This window comes from Neoarthrinium moseri (assembly GCF_022829205.1).
Source record: "Neoarthrinium moseri strain CBS 164.80 chromosome Unknown scaffold18_Wmoseri_CBS_16480, whole genome shotgun sequence".
Classification (NCBI taxonomy): Eukaryota; Fungi; Ascomycota; class Sordariomycetes; order Amphisphaeriales; family Apiosporaceae; genus Neoarthrinium; species Neoarthrinium moseri.
Window position 1 is genome coordinate 126,431 of NW_026055132.1, and position 26,172 is coordinate 152,602.

Here is a 26,172-nt window from a genome sequence, read left to right on the forward strand (position 1 = left end):
ACTGCTACACAACATACCCCTGCAGCGTTCTTCTTCACAATCGCTTACAGAGCACGGTCACAGCGCATGCTTGCCTATAAGTGCGCCATGGTATCGGCGCTAGCAGCACAGCTTCTCATCTCCATCCCGCACGTACCATGAGTGACGCACACAAGCACACAAGCACACCAAGCAGAGTGTGCCGAACGGTGGTCTGCGTCTCGGAATGATCAGGGCGTTGCATACTTAGTCCTCCTCCTATAGCACCATTACGTCCACTTCATACAACCCGTCCTCGGCTATCAACGAAATCATATGCCAGCCAAATGATCAGCCCCCCCATTATCCTGCCTACTATACGTCGACACTGAGAGACAGACCAGCATAACATTGCTTGTCGGATCTTGGCAGGCGCAGTTTCTTTCAAATCAGCGACAAATGCACAATGTCGTCGGGGGATTAATGCAAGGCCCTCACTCACAAGATAGGTTTGTTCTCGAAGGCACAACAAAACTGATGCATCCACGGACCCAGCTGGTCCATTCTAATATGCCGTACGCTTTCACCCTTGAAGTAGACACAAAATTGTTTCCTGTAAACTAGCGCACTGCTCGGTCATTTCCAGCTTTGTTGTGCCATGCATCTCGACAAATGGGGAGGCCATGTTCTGGCACAAGCCTACTGTAGAAGTCCGTTTAGCACCGCCCCAGATATGGATGTTTGGTGACGAGGAATAGGGGCGACTGCCTCAGAGTAGCGTATGGATAGGATCAGAAACGATGTAACTTAAAGCAAGTTATGTGACTAGCCCCTTCTTGCTCGCCTAGGCCGCCTAGATCGGAAACATGCTGCGTGGTTCCATTGGCTGCCCAAATCAGACGCACATGCATAAATGGGTCGTGCCGTGGTCCTGCTCCCCGCCGAGCACGAGACTATGCTACAACACAGGACGGGATACCGAGCCCATCTAGGCGTAGAATTGATACCCGAATTTCAAAGGAGTGCTGCTTAATACTGAAAGCGGACTGAGGTGCAGGCCAAGCTCCTATTGCATGTGTGCCGGTCCAGATGCTGGGAAGATGAAGTGAGGGTGCTGCCCACAACTGTAGTCCGGTGTCCTCAGTTTGCATAAGGCCCTGGGGTTTCAACACTCACATGGCACAGTGGCCTGATGGATCCGTGCCTCGCTCCATATGGCCAGATGTTAGGGTATGGAAATCTTGTTCACTGGGAAACCGGCGTTCGAGTAGGGGGACGACTGACTGCCCGGTGTCTTTTCTTTTCTGTTTTGCCTCTCCTTCTTATCATTTCACCTGTAGGTCCGACCTGATCGATTCTACATACTGTTGTCATTCTTCTCACCAAAAAGTGGTGTTTGCCAATTTTGGAGCTTTGCATATTATAGTGTTTAACCTTCAAATTAACGGGTGTTGCAAACGCGACTTGTCTTCTCTTCTGTGACTAATTTTCATTTGCTACTCCCGAGCACCTATGAGCTGTTTGGACACTCCCCCGCACATTTAAAAGAAGATATAGCTCCTCGTAGATCTGGGTTTGACGACGTTTATTGCAAACAGAACAGCTAACTATTTAGTACGTGGCAAACGATGTATGGATTAGAGGAGTTATGTGATTTTGCATACATGTAGGAATAGGAGTCGCTACGGGCCGTGGCATGTGACTACCCGACTAAGACGTGATTTTTGTCTGTACTGTTCTTTAATGATTATCGCTAGTAAGATATACCACGCGGCGAACGTCCATCGTACAACTTGATTGCAGTCTATTGATAGATACTTAAAAATCATTTAGGTCCAGACAGCATGTTGCCGCATCCGACCTATCTAAAAGTATTGAATTGGCTGCAGGCATCTCTAGAGCACTACCATCACTGAGCTAGTTCTTGCTTTCCGCGATCAAATGGCCAAAGAACTCCTTCAGGAAGTAGGCCGACCGCTTCGCATACCTAGGCTTCTCCGGGTCGTTGAAATCCACCCATGTGACACCAAAGCGATCGGTGAAGCCGGCAGCCCACTCCCAATTGTCCGTGAACGTCCACCCAAAGTACGATTTGATGACCACGCCCTCCTGCGACGCCTTTGCAACCTCTGTCAGGTAACTCTTGAAGAAGTCAACCCTGTGGGGATCTTCGAGGATGTCATCAGGGCCGCTTGGCTTGAAGTCATGTTCGCCCTTTGCCGTCGTTCCGTTCTCGGTGATAAAGATAGGAGTCTGGTAGCGATCCCAGATCCATCTCAATAGCTTACCCCAGCCGTGTGGCGAGGTTCGGAGCCATGGCGTGTCGCTCTCAATACCTCTCTCCACGCCTTGCTTATTCGTGTCAAAGACCTCAACGTTGCCCTTGTGGTCGTTTATATCCGGTTCCGCATCTCTATTTTTTACGAAGAACGTTGTATAAGAGTTCATTCCATACGCTTCAGAGCTGCCCAAGACCAACTTGCTCTCTTCTGGGGTAAACCGGGGAAGTCTGTCCCCAAGCTGTGCGCGCATCGATGGTGGGTAGTCGCCCGTCTTGTATAAAGGGTCGGCGAACCATGCAATCTCGAATTCCTGCGCTCTTTGCGCTGCCTCCACATGCTTGGGGTCGTCCGCGTCCCAGGGCTCGTTCCAGTTCCCGTGCAGGGTGATCATGATCGTCCCCTTCTGCCTGGGCTTGAACTCTTCCTTGTAGATTCTGGCCACATGTGCGTGCGACAACAGCTCCGTATGTGCCACAATGAATGGTTCCGTGCTTGAATCGCCTTCCTCGTTCCGGTCTCGGAAACTGGATCGCCCAGGGGCATGCACGCCGGCTGCGTAACCAGCTAGAGTATAGACTCCGGGCTCATTATAGGTGATCCAGTTCTTGACACGGTCTCCTAGTCGCTCAAAGCAGACTCGAGCGTACCGATTGAAGTCCGGAATGTACTTTTCTTTATTCAGCATGCCGCCATACCGGTTCTCCAGCTCTTGCGGCGTGTCCCAATGGAAAAGAGTTACGAAAGGGGTGATGCCGTTGGCTAGAAGTTCATCGACCAGGTCGCTATAGAATTTCAACCCTTGCTCGTTCACTGGGTCGTCTTTACCGCCAAGCGGGATTATTCTGGACCACGACAGAGAGAAACGATAGCCGGTGACACCGTAGGCTTTCATCCGGGCTACATCTCGCTTGTAGAAGTCGTAGGAGCGGGTTGTATCATCAGCGGTGCTGCTGTCTTTGACTTTCCCAGGCGTGTGGCCAAAAGTGTCCCATATCGACAGGCCTTTACCATCCTTATTCCATGCTCCTTCTATTTGCGGGGCAGCTGTTGCGTAGCCCCACTGGAAGTCGGCTGGGAGCGTGCCTTTAATAGTAGGATCAAACTCAGAAAAAGACATACCGATATTGCTTTGATTTTGACGTAAAAGAATATAAGGCGTCTGCTAGGTTTATATCTAGCCTTGAGATTGATATGCGATTCACTTCAGCTTAGCGCTGCCGGTTTGGCGGACCGAAGACCCCAGCTGTGGTGTTGATTCGTGGGAATCAACGCTCGGCCGACACTTACACCGAGCTCTGTACTCCACTCCACTATCATCATCATATGAAAGCTCCACGAAGCATGAGCCTTCCGGCCGCTCAGCTGGATGCAAAGTCATGTATTCGTGAAATAGTGTGTGTCCACTGATCGGCTGTCGCGGAAACATCGGGCTTTGTGACCGAAGGCGATGTTAATCACGATAACCATGCCGGGATACTGATGATCTATGTCTTTCTACCGCCTGATTTGCTTCTCTCCAGAACAGCATCCTGCAGCTGCTGATATGCCTTTTCGTCTCTCCTTTTCGCAGTCTCGTATGCGTTCAGCCCCAATTCTTCGAAGACAGTCCTGGCATCATCACGCTCTACCCACTCTATAGGGGCAAGTTCAATGTCAAAATGGATATACTGCAGGATATATTGGCGCTCATGCTCCAGCCCAACTCCGTAGCAGTACGGAGCATCATTCTCAGCAGCATAAGCGATGGGAAATTCAGCGAGTCTAGGACAGTCATAATTGAGATGGACCAGATCTGGCATCAACTGCCCTCGGCGCCCGCTTCGCATCATGACTTGGGATCTCTGCTCCCTCCATTTAGGGTCCCCAGGGTTGTACTCGAGTTTTAATACCGGAGTCCCATCGGGGCCGGGGACCGTGATATATAACGGGTCGCCATGCCAATAGCCATGGCCCATGTTGAATACCTTCAAGCCAACCATCTTTTCCCTCCAATGGTCGAGGACATAACACCAGCGTAGATGGTAATTGAATTTGTCAACATTCCAGGCTCTTCGTCCTGCAAACATACCGTCCTTGCACGGATAGCCAGTGTTGGAGACTTCGAGAACTCCGCCATCTTGCAACTCAATAACCGTATTGGATTCGTCGAGGGGTCGAAGGGTACGTGCCTGCCACATGATTGGGCAGTCATCCAGATACAATTCTTCCAGTCCTCCCTTCCCATTCCGCTTTCCCAGCGAGGCAACCCAGTCGATTTGCCAATCGTGGCTGAAAACATAATTCCCTAGGGCCAGGACGCGCAGGTTAGGCATACCAGAGTTGGGGCCCGTGCCAGGGTTGACAGTTCTGAAATCCATCTTCGGGTTCCATCCCCAGTATTCTCGAAAGTACAATGACAAAACCCTAATATTCTGGGCAATGGAGGGCGAAAGCCAAGTTTGGGGAATGCTGTCGAAGAAGTCGTACCTTTCTCGATACCAAACAGAATCGTCAGGGGCTGTCGTGTATTGATCTGATATAAGCAATTTTAGACTTTTGAGGCTGCTGAATGATATGACTTTCTTGAACGAATCTGACTGGGTCAATCTTTCGTCATTGAAGTCTGCTAAGTTGCTTATTGTCAAGGTGCCGATATCAATAGGCCCTACTGCATCAACGCCCGGTGGTAAGCTGTCGTTTACAGGGTCGCCCGGAATGCTGCCTTCACTGTCAATTTCGGACGAGACCAAGCCTGAAACCTCTTGCCCGTGCTGTAATTCGGGAGTCCAGTTACCAGCAAGGCAGCGGAATATGATGTCAAGAACCGAAAAGCGAAAGTCGTAGTTTTCATTGATGGCAGCACTCCAGGCGTCCTGCTCGTCTCCACGTTTGCCGCACCATTCATCGAACTTCAGGTTGAGATGGTTCAAGTTTCTGAAGAACCTAAGGTACGATAGAGCTCGGTAGAAATCTCGTCGCGGATAGATATCTCGGTTGACAGAGTCCGTAGCATGTGGCCCAGCCCAAGTGTCGACGGTGAGCTCACGAACGCAGTGCCGCAAAGGCGAGGTGACGACGTTGATGAAGTTGCCGATATCATATGCAGCTTCTAGGCGTACATGGCGGAATACAAAAGTCGTCGCAATGGATGATGCGTACTTGTTCAGCCGTCGACAGCTGATCAGTGTCTTCTGGTCTGTGTAGCTGAAAATGTCACGATAGACATCAGCAGGTATTGACGGCATGCTTGATCCGGACGCTTGCCGCGGTCCTTTTTCCAGACTGAGGAAGTTCACGAGTGATTTGTCACAAGGAAAGCCAACGCAATGTCATGCCAGTGGTGAACGACGAGGCCAGTCCGAGCTTGTTTTTGTCTCCGCTGTGGCTGTATTTCTAGGGGAGGATTCGGAATGATGCCTGGATGGACCCTCTCTTAGGCTTCAGCTTTGCGGTCTCCACCACATCTGCCAATCCCAGTAGCGTGTCCCAAAATAGCGATGCCTGCCTCAAAACACAGCAGGTGTTTTTGTGTATGATCATATAATTCCAGGGAGGCAATGCGTGCGTTTTCAAGGATTGGAGGTTGCAAGTCCTTACAATTCCCAACACTACTTTTTATTATTATAATTATTATTTTTATTACAGGTATATACCGACCCATGTACACGCTTCGTTGTCACCGCCATCTTTGTTACTCCCCTGAAATTGGAATCCTGTCAGGGCATATCAAACCAACATCACCACACAAGTTGGCCTCAGTGCAGGTAAGCGTCGTGAGCTTGCCTGTGGCCCTTGCACGTAGAGGATTTGAGTGATATGATGGGGGTTCGTCTAAAGTTCAACAATAGCAACTTGCATTGACAAGGTTCAATTAGACGGATGGGCGCGCTTATTGTGTCTGTTTGAATACTGAGAGCGCTATGCATAATTTATATACATGAACATTAACCTCAAATTTCGAAAGGCTGTCGCACTTCTCATCTCCTTCCCTGGGGTGTATCGCCAAAATCTAATCTCCTTGCTTCAAACTCGCATAGAAGCTTTCGTAAACGACATGTGAGCACTCAGGGTCGGCTCGGCGACACGTGGTCTTGATGAGACCTTCTGCGTTGTGAATCAAGCGCGGATTTCCGGCTTTGTCAATCCAGTCCTGAAAACTAATGGCAATCTGTGCAATATCGAATCCGCGCTCGCTTTCAACAAAGCTAAACATATCCTCATCTCGGTCGAACTTTCTCTTGCGCGTGATCATGTCACCGTTCTCTACTCCCTTGTACCTGTACACCAGCCATAGTGCTTTCTCGGCCGAGGCAATATCGACGACGACATGGCAGTAAGTAGAACGATCCTCGGAGGTTCCATCGTGATGATCGTAGGTCGTGATTCTGAGTTCACCGAGCTCAAAAATGTAGTTCGGCAGCTCAATGGCGTCAGGCTGATCTGGGGTCTGCAAGCGGGAGAGTGATGAACGACGCCGCTTCGCGCTGCTCTTCGATATCGCCTTGGTCTTCATCTGCAACACGATAGCTTCAAAAGCCTCCTTTTCCGAGGGGAAGGTCTTCTCTGATTGATCGTTTTGCCCCGCAAGCATACGGTGAGTAGAACCGAGATGAGGTCCAGATCTACGTATAGCGACGTAGTAGACATTCTTAGCAATGACGTTGCCCTTGTCATCACGAATAGTGTTTTCCATGATGGGCAAATCCTCGTCTGGCGGCGTGAGGATGGAAAGAAGCCTAACAGATCCAGTTCGGAAACAGGCGTCTGCAATAGCGTTCAAGTATGGACCAGCTGTATGAGATATCTCGCGCTCCTGCTCTTGCTGCTCGTCAACTTGAGAGTCTCCCTCCTCGTCGATCTGGAGTTGTGGTTTGTTCTGATTAATGGCGTTGGATGCATTATTGCCGTTGACCTCACTCTCGAATTCTTCATCAGTGGCTCGAATTTCCTGATCTAGGCTTGGCGTGGTCGGCTTAGATTGGGGATTGTCCACCCTCTTGTAACTCGGTTCTTCGCCGATGTTGGCTGAGTTGCGTGGAACGTAAATGCGTTCGATTTCCTTGAGATCCGCTGCAAGCGAGGAAAGTGGTGCAACACATGTGTTGTTATCAGCAGAGATTTCATCCTTGAGATTCTCAAAAGTGGATTTGAGACGTTGGAATTCGTCATAAGATACGATTACGCCCATGAAACTGCGTCGCGCGTTTTGTTCGTCCATTTTGTGATCCGAAAGGTCAAGCTGAAGGCATGAGAAAAGTTGGTGACAACAATGGGGGCATGGTAGACAGGGTTGTTTGTATTGACGTTGCACTGTTTACAAGGTTAGACAAACCTGAAACCGTGAATTTGGCAAGCTTGCCAAATGGAATCTAAAGTGATGTGATATGGGATATGAAATAGCCCCCCATAACCCGGCAACACAAATGGGGACCTTCCAGACCTGCCTGATTATTCAGATGCGTCCGCTTCCCATAAAGATTTAAAATTCGACGCATGCTGCCAGCATAGTTATTATCAGTTAGTAAGAGTAAAATCGTAGCACCGAGTTTGGTCACAGTGTCGACCAACTATTTCTACGGATAAAGACTCCAGCAAACTTGCCTTGTCAGATATTTAGCCCCACCAAACCGAATCTGTAGCTTCCTTTTGAGAAGGATTTGTTCCAACTTCGGTATGTGAATCCAGTTATCATCACCTCATCTTCCTATTCACTGTTTCTCTTGTATTCACTGTCATCTTACTAGCCAATCCCACTATAAATAGGGGGCCGGACCGCCATATGAGCAAGTTAGCGATGCTACCTTCTACCACGTGTTGATATCAAACATACTCTCCCTGGTGATGATATCTCTTTCATATACGTTTCTAGGTCTCCGCTGAACACACCGAACTCGGCTTCAATCTCCTTGGTCAGAGTCACAACATTCTACTCGAGACGAATTGCGCCACTTGTCTCTTTGAGACCACCGACCAAACCTCTTCTTGACAGCTTAAGCCCGAAGTCCTTTGCCGGGGCCACTAACGTAAGAACACTCCACCTTCGTGAGGCAGAGACGTCGATGCCACACTTTTGAATTCCCTCATGCCCACAATTAACCCTAAGAAAACACCGACATCGTTGCACCTTCTGTGAACACGCCGATATCCACTGTTTCCCTTCCGAAGGCAGCCACGCCATCCCAATGACTTTCATCATGTACTGAGCACGGTTGTCTTTCACCTGCCTCAATACTTCAAGTCCTGGACATGCCACTCAACCAGCACTCCCGGATGCCTTTTCGCTCCGCTGACCTCAGTCAAAGCCTCATCCCGCTATCAGAAACAACTCTTCTTAACAGGTGGGGTTTGAACAAGATACGGTGGGCTCCTCATTCCTTGCACGTTTTCACCAGCCCCGAGTCTGCTTACACCAGGCAGGTTCGACTTACTCGACTTGATAGAATTTCACTCCGACACCATGACCTCTCAGACCCGCAAGCGAAAGTTTGGGACGTTTCAATGTGCCAACTCTGAAGCCTCGTCATCCATTGAGGTTGTGAGAGCTACCAAGAAAGATCACAAGATAGTGCCTCGAGCTGCAGAGAAAGGGAAGACAGGTCACAACGGCGATGAGACGCAAATCATTGTCAAGCAGGAACTTGATTCGATAACTGATATGAAACCGTCCCGCACGTACGTCTACTTGATATTTGAATGGCAGATCGAATGCTCACAAGTTTACAGGTTGCAGGCTAACAATCCCAACAAAGTGTACGTTTTTCGGGCCCCATGCAACAGATCACGTACTTACAAGCTTTATAGTTGCTCTGTTAACGAGAGCATTGAAGATATCAAGAGTATCGCATTGAGTAGCGAACAGCTTGTGGCTCAGCTTCGGGAGGAGACCATAGACTGGAAGGATGGGGTTGCTGAACAATCTCAAAAGGTGGTGCAGTCTTATGAGACCCGGATGAAGTCCACTGAGGATAGTGTCAACGCAGTTGTTGATGGATCCAAGGCTCTGGGGAAGAAATACGAGCAACTTGCTGGTGAGATCAACAAGAGAACTGATGCCCGCCTCAAAGAGTTCACCGACCACATGGCTGCCTTCTTCGCACAAAAGGTCACCGCGGCCCCCTATGCCAACAACCATTTTGGTGTTGGCGACTTCGCCTGCAGCACCCCGTCAGTCGCAAATTCAACTGGATCGTTCAAAAGTTCATCAGAAGCTACTAAAAGCAGTATGAGTTCGTACACGAGCATACCCCCAACTTCTAAGCTATCAGACAAGGTCACGCCGACAGCCGCTTCCGTTGGTTCAAAAACAACGACCAGCTCTGTCTTGAAACTGGGCATCTCCTCGAATGGATACTTCACAGACACCCGACTTACCAAGGCGGGGTATCAACACCTTCTGCACACTTTCGATTTTACAGACGTCGCAAAATTGGAACATCTGTCGAAGATAGACAACAGGAGTCACTCGAGAGATTACTTCCTCTTCTGTGACCTCACAAGCCCGAACGCCAATACAGACTACGTCATTAGAATAGGCGAGTCCGCTGCCAGTATTATGGATCACGCACCTGGCGTTATCTATAAGAACCACCCGGATCTGATGAACCACAATCTTACTTCCTTGCGGATCTTCGAATTAGAGATCTCGGATGACAAGGCTAGCCGCAATGAACTGGCGCAGCTCGATGAGTGGAAAAGAAAGTATCAGCCCCCTCGATATGTTTACGACTTAGGTCAGCTGTTCTTGTTCCGCCACTGGAAGAAGGGAAGTACCAGAACCACTCTGATATCCAGCTGCTACAATGTGGTCATGGATGTCACGAAGGCCGAAAAGTCACTTTGGCTTGTGGCTAGGCCTGGCTGCCCGTTAGACGTGCGCCAGAACTCTAAGAACCATAAAGACCATACTATCGCCTTCAATCAAAGCAGCCGCTCCTACATAGCGTGCTTATCAAAGAACGTGCGCAATATTTGTTTCACCCGCGAGAAGAACTCGCAGGATTCCTTCCCCGAATTCACAAGGGCAGACAACTTGGTCCTTGAGTCCGCTTGCAACGTCCCGGTGGAGATTCGTGCTAAAGCAGCTAACATCAAGAAAATGCAGGAACTCATGGAGTCTGCCTGATGAAAGGGCTTGGTAGCACTTGGTCGACCTTGGCAACTGGGAGGGCGAGATAACTCCTTAGGCACATATTGTATTCTTAGCAACTGATTCTACAGTATTTTTGCGGTTTCCTGGCCGCGACCTATCTCGAGATGCTCTATCTATATAATTGCGTCATACCATACGCTACAATGGAAATGTATTTGGTTACCGGTTGTCATACCTTAAGCTCCAGATAGGATGTCAAGAAGAAGCCTACACACTGACTGCACGCTGTCACTCCTAGCAACAGATTTTCGTTTTCAGTTGCTAGCTACTGCCAGATATTTGAACTGTTCCTTACACTAGCTAAATTCTGTGCCATAAGGAGAGGCACGCCGGGTGCTTGAGCGGTCTGCATTCTCGCCCTGTCAACTTTCTTCTCTCGTCCGTTTGATCCTTCCATCATCATCACAGGGCCTCGAAACACGTTGCCTCTTGGGTGTTGGGGCACAAAGCCAGGCAGCTGGTCATGCATAATTGTTTAATCAAGCACTAGGGTTAAATCCTGGATATCTAACGCATGAGATTTCTGGGAGCAGCTGGCTGGGCAACGTCCCATTTTCCCATTGATTTCAACCCGCTCCACACCTGCCTCGACCCGACACATCATCACCATATCGGGCACCGACTCCAGCATCTGGTACCTCGGTGCGTAATTCGCAGCTTGAGATCACCAGAAAACCGTCAAAATATTAACGAAAGGTAATATGATGTCGAGCCGAGAAAACAAACGCCGCCGAGTGGAGATGCCTGCCGACCGAGGGGTAGGCGCAACTCCGGAAAGGGCAAACGGTTCCAACAGATCAGAGTCAGCAACAATATCGCCTGGCACAGGGGATATGGCGCCTCGGATACGCCCAAATTACCGCCCCAGACCGACCATAGAGATGCCATCCGCAGAAGCCATGGAAGACTTGCAAAGCGAAGCCGACACCATGAAGAGAGAGCAATCGAGACAACGCGAAGATTTCAGATCAGCTATCTCGAGCATCGCAGACAGTACTAAGAATATTCTTGGTGCGCAAGACGAACGACTCAACGCAATAGAAGACCGCAACCTGGAACTTCAAAGAAAAGTCGAGGCCCAAGCAAACGACATTCAAGAATTAAGAGCTCAGCAACTTGGTTTGGAGCGAGAGACCAAGACGAAAACAGATAACGACAACCAGAAGCTGGCACATTTGATGGGTTTGTGTACATCGCTTTTGCAATCGCAACCAACACCGCAGACTATGGAAGGGCCTGGTGATGGTGGACAACTGAACGTTACGGAGAACCCAGAAACTGAGACAATGCTTGTTCCACTTTTGCATAAGATGGATTTTCGCAACCCTCAGCATCTCAAGGCTCTCAAGGAGATGGAGAACTATCAGATTTCTCTCGCCATTTTCCACCGTAAGGAGAAGCAGGACAACGACCCTGTAGCGTACTCTGTTCGAAGAAGCCAGCCCTTTCAAAACTACCTTGTTTGTGGGGAGCGGAAGAACCAGAACCGGGTAGCACACTTTTGGCGCCAGCAGGAATGGGCGAATTTCCCGACGGTCATCGAGCTGCACGGCTTCCGAAGAGATTCTATTACAACACCAGCCTTCCCAAAGTACGTGTGGGAGATTGGAGAGATATATAATCGTAGAATGGAGGCCATCACCAACCAGTGGACGGAACGATCTACCGGGTATCACCTGGTAATGGATATTACCAGCCCTTCCAAAGCAATCTGGATGGTTTACCGGTATGCTGAGGACAGCGACGGCGTGAAAATCAGCAGAAACGTGACGAAACCCGAAAAGGAGCAGAGACGCTTGTCATCTTGGCGTCCGTTTACCTCTCTTACAGGACAATCGTTTGACGCGGCACAAGTCTACAGCACGGTCATGAACTGGCACGACGAGAAAACAGCTATGGGGCAATTCAGGAAGAGCTGTACGCTTGTGAAGGAGACGGGACGTTCCATGCATCCGACGCCAACGTTTATCGAGCCGGTCCTAGAAGAGGTCAAGAAGGAGATAGAACAAGGCTGGCGGAAGAGATAAGGCCTTGCTGGGATGGGCATGATATCGTTCGCAGAGCTAATCAGAGAATGGCCATGCTTGAAACGATAGTTAGTATTGAACTAGGGGGATGTACAGGTTGTTTTCACATGTTTCCAACAGATTAGAATAGAAACCCATCAGGCCATTGACGTCATACTCATATTCCTAAACAGTGTAGGCGTTGAGTAAAGACGTTGGGCCAACCCACGTCTGACATGCCTAATGTTGACTGCATCGCATCGCCTCAAGACTTGGCCCGAAGTCAACCCGCCTGTCGCTCCACTGGGCTTGGAGAAATCGCGGCAAGTGATGGTGTGGAAGTGCGGGGAAGGACGCCATCCCGTCGTGATCCCCACATAGAGCGGAAGCAAACCGTTTGAATGACGCTTCCCAAGCCCGCCCAACCTCACAACCCCGGCGACCCTTGCGGCCCTTGCGGCCCTAGTGAGCAGGCGATGACCCAAGGAACTGCTTATAACATTGTACGTGCAGGCGCAGCGCCTCACACAGAATTCGCCGAGTACCGCCGAGTAACACAAGCCAGGAAACCCGTGGCGTGACGTTACCTTGAGCTACCTCACGTCGTTGGCGACGAGCAGCGTGGCACACGCCAGTCAGATCTGTAGGTTCCAAGCAGCTGGTATCGAGGTCGCCTTTTGACTTTGAACGGCAGACAAGGTAGCACTGGGCCCGAGTCGCGACCTGCAAGGAGCAAATGAGGGTGCTGCTTAAATGCCGATCGGCATCGAGCCTCCCAAGACAAGGAGGGAACTCTATTCATGTCCCACCCAAGGAACAACCGTGTCTCCCACGGGGCTGCCTTTTGGGATTCGCGTAAGCTATTGCATTCCCTTGGTTGGTTAAGGCATGAGGCCATCTTCTTGTCGTCCCCAGGCAATTACCCTTCGTACCGATCTTTAGGAAGCTGCGTATGTTCGCTACATGTCACCACAATGTCTCAGCCATGACGATGGGAGCCCTTCACCAAGTGGCTACAGAGCAGCTCATCATCCCTGTCGCCCAACCCCACAATCCTGGGGTGGTCGAGCCCTTGGCACGATGGCGCCCGCATGGGGTTCGAAAGATTCTTGCGGTCATCTGGAGGACGGACGGGGCGTTCTGCACGCTTCTTCCAAGGAACTCGCGCCAATTCCTCACTCAGCCAGTCGGATCTCTTTTCGACTCTGTCCCTTCGGCCCTTTTCACAACGATGAAGATGGAGAAAGACTGGAAACCCCTGCTTACACTACCTGACTACCTAAAGACATCCTTCGTGAGCTCACAAAGCTATGGAAATCGGACTACTGTGCCTGTTCTGAAATGGGCGGAATCCTTCATCAACTCGGGACCGCCTACACAGTGTAGTCGCTATTTCGTATTCGCGACAAGAATCATTAAAGGGTCAACCGACTACTTCCTTCGCCTCATGCAATCTTCTTTCCACCGTGAGTGTCGTGATAATGACCTTGGTGGTCAGCTGGGTACAATGAGACAGCACGGTAGCCTCACAGATGGGGCAATCGACCAACCAAGATTTGGAGCGTGCGGAGTGACCAAGCGGAGAACCTTGCAAGTGCAGGAACGACATGCACATTGACGAGCTCTCATCGTTCGCGTCAGCAACGGCCCCGGATGCTGGGGACAATGATCGGCAGGAAACTGCTCCACTACAGTAAACATGGCAGCACCTATTAATACCGAGCCGCTCTGCCGCTGTCAGCTGTTGCTGGCGCTCTCGGATGTTCCAGGTCAACTGGTTCTGAGCACAGTGTCTTGGTGCTCTTGTCCTGTTTCTAATACAGAACCTCGTTCCAAGTCGTACGGACGGCGACACGAGGCGCCGCCTCCCGTAAAGCCACAGGCTCGATACCAACACCATGCGTTCCGCCGTTCTGGTCACTCTAGCGGCAACCTACAGCTCAGCTGTCGGTCTGCCGGAAACCTACCATGTACGTCAATTTATGCTTATTACTGGAAGACACGCGGCGAAACATTCGTCAATTGGGTGCTTCCGTGACTCCTCGTCCTTTGTGCGTTTTGGGACATAGCATCTGGTGAATATGATGCTTTTGAGGGTTATCCATCTGCCTAGGATTGTAGCCTGAGTTCGCAAACTCCAATTCAATTCATATGTCCATGATCGAGTCATCAAAATGGAGTGGCATCGCATACTTTTACTTCAATTATTCGCTGTAAACCAAGCCGTAGCTAACGACCTCAAGCTCGATCGCCGGGATGACCTTGCGCATTCACCACCAGTGTATCCTTCGCCGTGGATGAGCCCTAATGCCATTGGCTGGGAGGAAGCATACCAAAAGGCCAAGGAGTTCGTTTCGCAACTCCACTTGGATGAGAAAGTCAACTTGACAACGGGTGTCGGGTATGTGCCACCGTTACACGTGGTCTGCGAGCAATTCTTAACCTCTTCATAGTTGGCAAGGCGAGCAATGCGTGGGCCAGGTTGGCTCTATCCCCCGACTTGGATTTCGCAGTCTGTGCATGCAAGACTCACCCTTGGGTGTTCGCTTCGGTGACTACTCCTCGGCGTTCCCCTCCGGTCAGACTGTAGCTGCGTCGTTCGACAGAGACCTATTCTACCGACGAGGACAAGCCATCGGCGCAGAACACAAAGGAAAAGGGGTCACTGTTGTACTGGGACCAGTCGCCGGACCTATCGGCCGCACGCCGGAAGGTGGCAGAAACTGGGAAGGATTCTCGCCTGATCCTTGGTTGAGTGGAATTGGCATTGCCGAGACGACCAAGGGCATCCAAGATGCCGGTGTCATTGCTTGTGCGAAGCACTACATTGCCAACGAGCAAGGTCAGTCGTCTATCCGTCTATAAACCTCCTTTAGTCATGAACTGACTTTCATTTCAGAACATTTCCGCCAAGTTGGCGAGTCCGTTGGCCGCGGCTTCAATATTTCTGGGACTCTGTCTTCGAACATTGACGACAAGACCATGCACGAGCTTTACCTGTGGCCTTTCGTAGACGTTGTCAAGGCCGGAGTCGGCTCGATCATGTGCAGCTACAACCAGGTCAACAACTCGTATGCCTGCCAGAACTCGAAACTGCTCAATGGCCTTCTTAAGAGCGAGCTTGGATTCCAAGGCTTCGTCATGAGCGACTGGCAAGCTCAGCACAGTGGTGTGGCCAGTGCCGTTGCCGGTTTGGATATGACGATGCCTGGTGACACGGAGTTCAACACTGGTTTGAGCTATTGGGGAACAAACTTGACGCTGGCTGTCATCAATGGCACTGTTCCAGAATATCGGATCGATGACATGGCAATGAGAATCATGGCTGCGTTCTTCAAGGTTGGGCTGGAACTGGACCAGCCGGAAATTAACTTCGATTCCTGGACCCTGGATACCTACGGACCCATTCACTATGCTGCCAACGAGGGCTTTCAACAGATCAATTGGCATGTTGATGTACAGAATGGCCATGGCGCGCTCATCCGGGAAGTTGCAGCCAAATCAACCGTACTGCTAAAGAACGAAGGGGCCTTGCCCCTCAAGAAGCCCAAGTTCCTTGCCGTCGTGGGTGAGGATGCTGGACCTAGTGCACTGGGCCCGAACGGATGCGCTGATCGCGGATGTGACGAGGGAACACTTGCCATGGGTTGGGGATCTGGAACAGCGAACTGTAGGTATCCAAACTCATCCACCACACAGGTTCCACGCTGACAAGTCACATTAGTCCCTTACCTGATTGCACCAATCGATGCCCTTAACTTCCAAGCAGCTGATGACGGCACTCGCATTGAAGCCGTTCTCAACAACTCAGCCACTAGTCAGATAACTGATCTGGTCTCCCAGGCTGATGCAACAGCCCTTGTTTTCGTCAACGCTGACTCTGGCGAAGGCTACATTGAATACGATGGTAATGCAGGTGACCGAAAGAATCTTACTTTGTGGGGCAATGGAGACGAAATTATCAAGAACGTCTCTTCGCTGTGCAACAACACGATCGTCATCATCCACTCTGTGGGACCTACTCTGCTCACTGACTGGTACGACTCGCCCAACGTGACTGCCATCATTTGGGCTGGTCTGCCTGGCCAGGAGAGCGGCCGTTCTATTGTTGATGTGCTCTACGGAAAGGTCAACCCAGCTGCTAGGACTCCGTTCACCTGGGGTGCCAAGCGTGAGGATTACGGCACTGATGTGCTCTACGAGCCCAACAACGGTGATGGCGCTCCACAACAGGATTTTACCGAAGGTGTTTTCATCGATTACCGCCACTTTGACAAGAAGAACATCACCCCTATATACGAGTTTGGATTTGGTCTGTCTTATACTACTTTCGAATACTCGGACCTGGCTGTCGAGAAGAAGTACCCGACTGCCTACAATCCTACTGCGGGTGAGACTGCTGAAGCACCGACGTTTGGTGCCGGTTTCTCTACCGATCTGAATGACTACCTATTCCCGAGCGATTCGTTCCGATACATCTGGCAATACATCTATCCTTACGTCAACACGAGTTCCTCAGCTGCGGAAGCTTCGCAAGACCCACACTACGGGCAGACCGCCGATGAATTCTTGCCGTCTAAGGCCATCGACGCTGCTGCTCAGCCTCTTCACCCTGCTGGCCCGGCTCTCGACGGCGAGTCTGGTGGCAACAACGGACTGTGGGATGAGCTCTACACCGTCACCGCACAGATCACCAACACCGGTGATGTCGCTGGAGACGAGGTGGTCCAGCTCTACGTATCCCTCGGCGGGTCTGATGATCCTCCGGTCGTTCTGCGCGGCTTTGACCGCATCCACATCGAACCTGGCCAGTCGGTGCAGTTCAACACGACGTTGGTTCGCCGGGACCTGAGCAACTGGGACACCGCAAGCCAAAACTGGGTCATCACCGACCACCCAAAGACCGTTTACGTGGGACCCAGCAGCCGCAAGCTGCCTCTCTCGGCTTCGCTGAGCTAGATCTACAGAGATGGACGCATTACCTTTGGAGGTGGAGCAGTTCTTGTATATAATTAAAATTAACTCATAATGTCAACTTATAATCTCCTATTATTCCGGCCGGTGAGCTACTATAGCTACATGCAAGTTTGAGATTCCAAATAACCTGGTTAGGATCATATCAAAGAAAGATCAACGTCGGATCCACCGTACAATGGCTGCCTGATCTCTGAACGTGTGACTAGGGTGCAAAGGTTGGCTGCCTATGGCTACCGCCTTGAGCGTGCCAAATCCTCGAGTACTTGTAGCCTGACTCATCCGAAACATTAATGGAGGAGTCGCGTCAGGCTTCTTCATTGGACGGCGCAACCTGTCGAGCACAGGCATTATAACGAACCGCGCGCTCAGTGAGCATTTCGCTTTTCACCAGCTGCGCACTCAAGCATCATCAGACACCGATATATTCACTCAACCATGTCCCTGCAAGTCTACCTAGCAATCTCGTTGGGGATGGGCGTTCAGGACCACCACGCCATCCTCGTCGATAGCCCGACCCTCGACGGCAGCTCCCCCGACGCATCGCTGGGACACATTTACCAGGTCACGGGTAACATCCAGAGCGGCATGGCCTACGAGCACAGACCCGCCAGGGAAGATGATATCAGCCTTGGTAGGCGACTGCTCGGCACAGTTGAACACTCGGACCTCGAGCGCTTTGAGCTTATCTGTCAAGGAGTGCCGGCCCCGCGGAAGCAGTTTGATGGCCCAAGGCGGATGTACCCGCGTGAACCTCTGCGGAGGTGCCAAGAATGGGTTAAGGATGCACTGGACGCTTTAAGAACCGAAGGAGTCCTTCAGGAGTTGGGTTCAGATGGTCCGAATGGGAAAGCTTGAGACACGGAGGGATGATCATGGGGCCTGCATTGACTTTGAGAGTCTGAGAATCTAGCTTAGGCGGCAGCAGCTGTAGATGACATTATCTTTGTCTCACAGAGCCAGAGCAGGGCATGTCGCGAGCCGGAGTGCCTTTGTAGGCGGCCAATGGTATGCTACTGTTTACTTCTCCATAAACGAAGAGTCAAATTACTCTGATCTAATAACGAGTCCACATTTAGCTACGAACTCCAAACTCGCTCAGACCTTTGGAGTAGGTGATGGTCCAAAGCCCGGTTGAAACGAAGTGGGAAATCCACCTGGGAACATCTGGCTAAAGCCAGGCAGTTTTGGGTTGTTCGTAGCCATTTTCCCTCCCTCCTTATAGGCCATTGCAACAGGCATTATTCCTCTCGTATATGTCGTATTGACACCGAAGCTATGCTCTATTAGGTTATGTTGGCGACTGCAAGTGTGAGGACGTACCTGAACCATGCAAATATACCATCTGCCACAGTGTTGCCCAGCAGCACATACTCAAAGAAGGGGTCCGCAGTAGCAGCCTCTTGCAGTAAAATTGAATCTACAGCATTCCTCATCCGAGACTGCCGGTTTGTAGAGTATGGCGCAACCTTCTCGACCTGGTCAATAAGGTCCTGGTCAAAGAAGGCCTGGCCAATGTGCGAAACTTTGCTGTTCCAGATCGTGTTGTTCGCCTCGGCGACGGCATTATGGTGCGTGATCACATGCACGTGGGTGGCCCGGCCGGTGTAATGCCCGGGAAAGATGGTTTCGAACTGGGCCACTCCGTCTTTGTCCGTGGACTGCGCGCCTCGGAGAAAACCCTTGTTGAGATTGCCCTTGTCACCCATGCCAGACCCGTTGGGAATTGCCAGGGCCCCGCTGTATACCCCAGTAGAGTTTGCATCTGGCAGTCATCAGTACGGCTACAATTTCGATGCTCTATGATCGAAAACTTACTCCACATCTCGAGGAAAATGCCGGTCAATGGCTTGCAAGTGTTGACATCGATCACCTGGATGTCAAGGTGAAGCGGAACACCCTTTTCTCCATCGACAAGCTTGGTGCGAATTGATTCCCCAGTAACGTCTGCATCGTCACATTAGATAGACCATTTCGGTTTTTTTCCGGGTTTGCACTGACAAAAGGGGCCCTCCGTAGTTTCGGGGCTGAGCACGCACGATCTGTTTCCAGCGAAGACGACAGCAGGGTCAGTTGCAGAATTGTATGACTTGTCTGACTTATGGGATTTGTTCACGGAAGAGGTCTGTCTCTCTGGGAATATTGTCAGTTACTGCAGGGACAGAATCACAGTTGCGTTGAATTACTCATAATATTCTCATCCCCAGAAAGTCTTTTAGCCATCTCAAGACGTCGCTCAACGGTGCGCTGTTCCAGCCCCGAAGCACGATGAACCGACTCGCAATGGGCCAGGTTGTTGGTATGCGTCGCAAGAAATTGACGACGCTCGGCCATTTCTCTCTCGACGTCATGACCAGCATGCCCATGCGCGGGCACAGTTAGGAGAGAGGCAGCAATGGCAAAAAGCAAATGCATCTTGTCAGATATTCACATATAGGTCTGTCCACAGGGCTTAAGGAGACTGAGAACTGCGTAATGTGTTGCGAGGGTATGGACTATTACATTTCTATGATGACTTCTCTCTAAAGAAAAGGGAGAGACAAGCACACGCCCAACCTGTCTTTTCACTTTTCACCCATCCCGACCTTCAGAGGACCTCGAAATAACCGCTCCAGGGAGGCTTTGGACAGTTCTCCCAGAGTGACATGTTCCGCATAGCCAATGATTTATGGCATAACATATGAAGACATCTCTTGGCATCTTGCTCGGCCACACGAACGACGGCTAGACCGATATAAATTCGGCCTTGTGCCGAAAGTGCGGGGCCGCGCGGGGCCGGAAGTGCTATAGGATGCCAGTATGTTAATGACGGGTCCCGTGACTGCGCCTTGGCCGATTTAGCCTCTGCTCATCAGCTTGCAATTTCGGGAAAAGTAGGTACTGTATATGTTTCAAAATGTGCTTGGCGCTTTCTCCTCATGATTGGGCTGTTGCAGGGACTGCAGTTTGGCACGCAGTCCCGCTCCGGTCCGGATTAGGCTTTCATTACGAATGTGTCCTCTGTAAGTGGTCGAAATACCACTTCTGGTTGGTTTGAGGTAAGACGCGTCAAGTTAGAAGATTAACAGAGCGTACTGATGGGTGCTTGCAAGAGTGACATCCTTTACTGGCAATGACTACAATGGATGCTCATAGCATGGCCTGCCATCTAGAAAAGCTTAACAAATCGATGTTGATCAAGGTAATGTGTTGCAGGCTCAATTTCATAACGAAGCTATTGTTTCTGCAAAGTCAAATGCAGCTTCAGCATCCATGACTAGCCTGTGTATTGGCCACCGCTCTCTGTAGATGCCCAGAGAAACTACACTCGACTCTGGCTGCTGGGGCAGCTACACATAATCGTAGCAGAGATAGCCGCCCTTGATATCCATTATATCAGCTATCGTTGCATCTGGTATGATCCCTTTACTGGTCAGCACATGCCCTAGAGTGGTCACGTTTCCTTTGTCACCGGCGTGAGGATCTGGGGCAGCCGCTGCCATCTCCGCGGTTGGATGCCCCCACATTTGGGACTCGACTTCCATACCGCCCGGAAACTCAGTGAAGCCAATGGCGGGATCCTGAGCATTTGGACCACCGATCTCCGTGAGCCGCTTGCTAGGATTCTGTGCCTGCCAGTCCCACCACATCTTGTCTACAAAGCCGTGATGTAGGAAGAAGACAGGATCTCCTGGAGAGGTGATTGAATCACCATTCTGCGTGCCATGGTCAGCTCAAATAGGTTCCTTTCTCGGCCATAGCCTCAAATTTTGACTCACCATCATACTCAAAGCCATATGCCCTCCTAAGTGCGGGCCCGAGTAAATCCCATTCCAGACAGTGTCATAGGTCGAGTAGTTCAATGCCGCCGTGACCTGGGCCTTTGCAGAGAGAGAGCTAAGGAAATTGGTAATTTTGCGGTTCACGCAGCGCGGCTGGGTAGTGAATCCAGGCCCAATGTTGACAGTGACATTGGAGAATGGCCCGTCCGCCACGCAATTCTTAGCCCCCTTGCCGTCGCCTCCAAACCCCAATGTTGGGGAGAAAACTGGCGATGACGAGAATTTCCCAGCATCACGGGGCTCATCCCAGTAACTTCAACGCGTGTGTCAGCCTTTATGGGGTGGTCTAAACTTAAGGTGTATTTGAGGAAGGAACGTACGGAAGGCCTCCTTTATACCCGCATTCATTGAGGAGAAACTCATGCGTATGCAGGAAATATCGGTGATATGGGAGGAACGTTCCGGTGCTGTGGATCTGTAAAGCATGGATCTGGTGAAGGGATACTAGTTGATCCCACTTGGTCTTTGCTCCTGGCAGCTTTACGGTTGCCGGACTTGACATGACACATTGTTCTGCGGCCAAGTATGACTTCTTTGCATCGTCAGTCATATCATGCCTGCAGAAAATGCACCATTAGCGCTTGATATGCTCGTTGATCCCGGTCTAACTCACCATGACATGCGTTTTGTAGGAGTCGTGCACTTGGGGGTGTCACCAGGCGTAGGTAACGCGCTGACCTGAAACCCAGCCAAGCCGATGATGGCCGAAAGAAGGAACTTGCCAAAGAGAATCCCCATGATGAAAGACGTCAAGCAGTTGGAATCAGATCACTATTCAATCTAGGCTGCCCACAGGGAACAGTGGATCAGATCAGTGGCGATGCGATATATACCTTGTTAACCACTCTCATCACATACTCCTTGTAAGACACTAGGACACTTCCTGCGGTCGCAAACAGGCGGAAACCCGCCAATTGGGGCCGCAATTATGAGTTTCCTTCTGCAGTCATCATTTCTAGACTACATGCACATTTACCGTGCCAACCGTCGATGAAGGATAGATTATCAGTAAATGATGAATAGCAATAGGGCAGGGACACGGGACGGCTCCACTTCTGGATAAAGGCGTCAGCGCGGCTCCACCGCTTTTCAGCCAATACCTGGTCACGACGTGCCTGCAAAACGACCCCGTGGTGGCAGAGAAGAGCTTCTTCTACTTGAGGAAGCATCAGCTAGCCTTTATGAACAAATCTCAACACTATACACCGGCTTACGAAATGTAGTAACGTAGCCTCCATCGCAGACATCAAGACACCAATGAGATCTCAAGGCCCCTACTCCATATCACGCTGCAGTCCAACCGTGATTCTTCACCATCTCTCTCTGATCACCCACCACGTCCACGACGTCCTCTGGCTCTATCTCTACGAGCTCTCGTTGAATCTCTTCCTCTGCCACGCCCAGATCTTGTCGAACCTACTCTTCTACCGCGACCGAACGGCAGAAGGTCATCCGAGCCAGACGATGAATGCGCTGTGTGTGTACCACCGCGTCCTGCTCTTGCTCCTCTAACTCTAGTTCCACCAGGTCTCCCCGGATCTCTTCTGCTGCCGCGACCGAGCGGCAGAAGATCGTCCGAGTTAGAAGATGAACGCGTTGTCTGCGTCCCACCGCGTCTCCCTCCTCGTCTCGGTCTACGTCCTCCCCTTCCTCTTGTCCCTGTTGCTCCTCTCGTTCCTCTTGTCCCCCTTGTTCCTCCACGCCCGCGAGGGGGAGCTCCGAGGGTAGTATCTGTCCTCGCTCTTCTGTTCGGAGGCACAAAGTCGGAATCCGTGTCATCACGTCTACGTGTGGCCGTGCCAGTGCCAACGCCACCAGGAGTAGGAGTGCTGACGGTATCGCTTCCAATATCTTGTGAGAGCGTCCCAGCTCCTGTAGTATCAGGACTTGCAGTAGAAGCAGTGGCCGCGGCGGCAGCGGCATCTGCGTCAGTATTTGCGAGGGTAGCAGCCGCAATAGCCACCAAACGAGCGCTAGCTCGAGTGGGTGGTCTGGTCACCGGAGCCGGTTGTGGGCTCTCTGGAGGCGAATCGCCATTTCCTGCTGCCCTCCAGGCCTGGTTCTGATTATAGTGTGTTACGAGCCTCGCTATCTCAGCCTTTGTGACATTCTGATTAAACTCCAAATTCAGATTGGTTGCAACTTCCTTGAGCCTGCCCAAGGTATAGAGATTGTAATTCCTAGGCTCTTGAAAGTGCTGCAAGAATTTCTGCCTCGCTTGATCTCTGGTGTCCTTTTTGCTTGTCGTTATCTTCAACCGCTTCAACACCTCATTCAGCTGTTTTAAAGTCCAATGTCTCGATTCCTCAATCCTAGGATCATTCCTGTTGGTGGGAATTGGAGGAGAGTAACCTAGTGAGTCACTACTATTGCCGGTGTTTGGCGAGGGGGTCTGGGGACCTGGAGGCACGACAGGGGCAAGAGTCGCAGGAGGTGCAGATGTGCCAGATGCAGCTTCTGGTGGCACATTGATGGCCACTCCGTCGCCTCTAAGGTCCTCTAGGCTCAAGGTGCGATCTCTCACGTAGATCAGGAGTCGTGGTCTGTAAGTTCTGTTGTTCATTATATCATCTCGGGTTACTGAGGGTATGACGGTTTTATCGAATGAGACGTCGTTGAGCTCATGCCAATCGTTGTCCCCACTCCGACGAAGATAAGCGATATAGTGGCCATTCGTTTGCGAGTTCCTTCTTGGAAACGTGATGATGGATTGAAGTCTGTATCCGTAGTTTACCTTGCCGTCCTCGGCAACTATATCTGGGTTGTTTATATCGTCTCTCAGTCTCGACATATCCAGTAACTCTGGAAAGTTGACCCGCGAGGTGGCGTCCTGTGTATAGTTAATCGCTTGATAGTTCGTACCGATGAACAAAACCTCTGGTAGGTAAAGAAATTTAAAATACGATGGCGCATTCTCTTGTTTCATGCAACCAGGGCATATGCTAGGTGAGCGGTTCTCATTGTAGTTGTACAATATCTCCGCAATTGTTTGGGAGAGTGTCCGGTTGCCACCGGTTACATTAATGTTGAAGGCAAAACCCCCATATGTCTTAATTGTCACCGGTTGTCGCTGCTTTTTTTTACAGTCACAGCTGAATGCAATCCGTTGAACCATCTGAGTACGGAATAATCTGTGGAACTGATCTTCGAGGCTTCTAGTAGTATGTGTAAGTAAGGTGCTGATTAGTTTTCAGCTAGTGTATTGGGGCAACTACTTACACTCCATTGTATGTTAAGCCAAAACCAATTGCCGACTGCAATCTATCAAGCAAGTACCACATCAAGTCTGTTGAGTCATGCATTATGCTTGTCTTCGCTGTAGGGGATATTGTTTGGGGTTCAGCAGCACCGTCCGAGTCGTCCTCATCCGCTGGGGTCCCGGAATATTCTCTCCATGATCTCACACCCACACCATTCCGATCCGTGTAGCCCGTGTCAAGTAAGTTGTCCCAAAAGGTGTTCAGATGGGGTTGAATATTGTCAGGAGTGTCTCCCTCAAGGAAAGGATTACAGATGGCGACAAGATGGGCAAATATGCCATTATTACCACCTTTTCTGTCGTCAATTGCCCTGATGATGTTTACGAACGGCGAAATGTTGAAGAGTGCGACAAGGGCTGCATTTCGATAACATGTCGCGGGTGGATCATTGTTGAATGGGAAGAGGTCAGTGTCGCTCGAAATTGCCTCGACCAGAAGACTTTTCTCCGGAGGGGTTGTCCTAACAACCTCTTCGATGCCTGCATTTAGAGCTCCTGTTGTTGGAAGATCCCACCTCTCGTAATGTGGGTAATAGGGTGCCTCGACCCTGATCGGAGCTAACCTCCTTCCACGCGACATTGTCATCAGCTATCGAAGTAAGAAAGGTTGATTTGGAGAAGGCAGTACTGCGAGAAGACCTTGATTGCATCTATAATTTATTCACCTTCCATGAAAGATAAGATTGATGCTTCCGGAATCATGTTTCACCCTTTGTCTCGTCTGTTTCCCCGAAGGGATTGGCGACAAGAGACAATGAACTCGGAGATTTGACTGACTACGCGCGCTCTCGTCCCCAAGGTGTTTGGCCCGAAGTCTGGCGAATATTGAAGTACAGAAATGCACCATAACACGATAGCGCATCTCAAAATGAGCAGGCCGGAGACCGCTAAAATAGTCTTAGGTGGAGAAGCAGGTCTTGGTCCTTACATAAAGCAGCACATGTAACAGAGACCAACCCGTTCGTGCGTCTAGGAGACTTCATGTTCCTTTGAATACTGCCCGCGGTAATAGAATTAGCAATGCGTTTGGTGACACTAAGAAAAGCCCAATCGAACTACAAAACGAACTTTAAGAGGTGACATAGAGACCGACGTGCAATAACACTAGAGTGCTATATAACCGCAAGTTACCGGTTCGTACGCAAATTCACAAGCTCGGATTTTGTGAAGACTCGCAAGCGATGAGTGACCAAGAACCTCTTATCATTGTAGGTCCGCCAATCATTTGTCATGCTTAATACTGGGTGCTGTGCCAGAGGTGGCGGACATTCTGCACTATGTGCTTTGAACATCGTGGGAGAACGCCTTCCGTGCAAAGATAACCGAGCTTGCAAATATAATTGTAGGCGTCAGCGCCGGTTGGCAAAAAGGGTTGCCGACCTACATGTATGTGTATGGGTGGTTCTCATTCCTACCTTGAAACCTCGGGTTGGCTTGGAAAATGTTGAGATCTGAATCTTGAAACTCAATCCATTACGTTCCTCCTGACGTTTCGTGTGTTCTCAAAGCAGGTGAACACCAGCCGTAGATGGACATAATCAAATGAGATGAAATGCTCACATATTTCATTACAAGGTGTATGGTCGGGATTCGGGTCAGCGAAGTATAACGGTGTTTCTGCATCATCTTTGACAAACGTGCAGTTCAGTACCTTAGGAGGAGGCTGAATAGCGCTAAAATCAGTCCCTATTACCGAAGACGAGGGATTCTGTTCCGCTGCCAGGCCGAGGATCAGCTTCGGATG

The 26,172-nt window shown here is 50.5% G+C and overlaps 9 protein-coding genes across 9 annotated transcripts; 4 read left to right on the top strand and 5 right to left on the bottom strand.

Annotated features, from left to right (window-relative positions):
* Window positions 1-1,875: 1,875 nt before the first annotated feature.
* On the bottom strand, window positions 1,876-5,464 carry JN550_005648 (uncharacterized protein; the record flags this gene model as incomplete). The annotated part of the gene is made up of 3 exons (XM_049317298.1): window positions 1,876-3,323; window positions 3,528-3,602; window positions 3,739-5,464. The coding sequence occupies 3 exons, from the start codon at window positions 5,462-5,464 to the stop codon at window positions 1,876-1,878; spliced, it is 3,249 nt and encodes a 1,082-aa protein (XP_049172270.1).
* A 764-nt stretch (window positions 5,465-6,228) lies between these two features.
* JN550_005649 (uncharacterized protein) lies at window positions 6,229-7,437 on the bottom strand (the record flags this gene model as incomplete). The annotated part of the gene is made up of 1 exon (XM_049317299.1): window positions 6,229-7,437. One exon carries the CDS (start codon window positions 7,435-7,437, stop codon window positions 6,229-6,231), a length of 1,209 nt encoding a protein of 402 aa, XP_049172271.1.
* Window positions 7,438-8,676: 1,239 nt separating this feature from the next.
* JN550_005650 (uncharacterized protein) lies at window positions 8,677-10,341 on the top strand (the record flags this gene model as incomplete). Its single annotated transcript, XM_049317300.1, has 3 exons — window positions 8,677-8,891; window positions 8,943-8,969; window positions 9,021-10,341. The coding sequence occupies 3 exons, from the start codon at window positions 8,677-8,679 to the stop codon at window positions 10,339-10,341; spliced, it is 1,563 nt and encodes a 520-aa protein (XP_049172272.1).
* Window positions 10,342-11,249: 908 nt separating this feature from the next.
* On the top strand, window positions 11,250-12,395 carry JN550_005651 (uncharacterized protein; the record flags this gene model as incomplete). The annotated part of the gene is made up of 1 exon (XM_049317301.1): window positions 11,250-12,395. The coding sequence occupies one exon, from the start codon at window positions 11,250-11,252 to the stop codon at window positions 12,393-12,395; it is 1,146 nt and encodes a 381-aa protein (XP_049172273.1).
* Window positions 12,396-14,272: 1,877 nt separating this feature from the next.
* On the top strand, window positions 14,273-17,333 carry JN550_005652 (uncharacterized protein; the record flags this gene model as incomplete). Its single annotated transcript, XM_049317302.1, has 5 exons — window positions 14,273-14,344; window positions 14,618-14,775; window positions 14,828-15,216; window positions 15,274-16,044; window positions 16,099-17,333. The coding sequence occupies 5 exons, from the start codon at window positions 14,273-14,275 to the stop codon at window positions 17,331-17,333; spliced, it is 2,625 nt and encodes an 874-aa protein (XP_049172274.1).
* A 453-nt stretch (window positions 17,334-17,786) lies between these two features.
* Window positions 17,787-18,206, top strand: JN550_005653 (uncharacterized protein; the record flags this gene model as incomplete). The annotated part of the gene is made up of 1 exon (XM_049317304.1): window positions 17,787-18,206. The coding sequence occupies one exon, from the start codon at window positions 17,787-17,789 to the stop codon at window positions 18,204-18,206; it is 420 nt and encodes a 139-aa protein (XP_049172275.1).
* A 240-nt stretch (window positions 18,207-18,446) lies between these two features.
* On the bottom strand, window positions 18,447-19,763 carry JN550_005654 (uncharacterized protein; the record flags this gene model as incomplete). Its single annotated transcript, XM_049317305.1, has 5 exons — window positions 18,447-18,624; window positions 18,672-19,113; window positions 19,167-19,295; window positions 19,350-19,481; window positions 19,535-19,763. 5 exons carry the CDS (start codon window positions 19,761-19,763, stop codon window positions 18,447-18,449), a joined length of 1,110 nt encoding a protein of 369 aa, XP_049172276.1.
* A 914-nt stretch (window positions 19,764-20,677) lies between these two features.
* JN550_005655 (uncharacterized protein) lies at window positions 20,678-21,907 on the bottom strand (the record flags this gene model as incomplete). Its single annotated transcript, XM_049317306.1, has 4 exons — window positions 20,678-21,043; window positions 21,107-21,422; window positions 21,490-21,726; window positions 21,783-21,907. The coding sequence occupies 4 exons, from the start codon at window positions 21,905-21,907 to the stop codon at window positions 20,678-20,680; spliced, it is 1,044 nt and encodes a 347-aa protein (XP_049172277.1).
* A 678-nt stretch (window positions 21,908-22,585) lies between these two features.
* On the bottom strand, window positions 22,586-25,008 carry JN550_005656 (uncharacterized protein; the record flags this gene model as incomplete). Its single annotated transcript, XM_049317307.1, has 3 exons — window positions 22,586-22,914; window positions 22,958-24,324; window positions 24,389-25,008. The coding sequence occupies 3 exons, from the start codon at window positions 25,006-25,008 to the stop codon at window positions 22,586-22,588; spliced, it is 2,316 nt and encodes a 771-aa protein (XP_049172278.1).
* Between the last annotated feature and the right edge of the window lie 1,164 nt (window positions 25,009-26,172).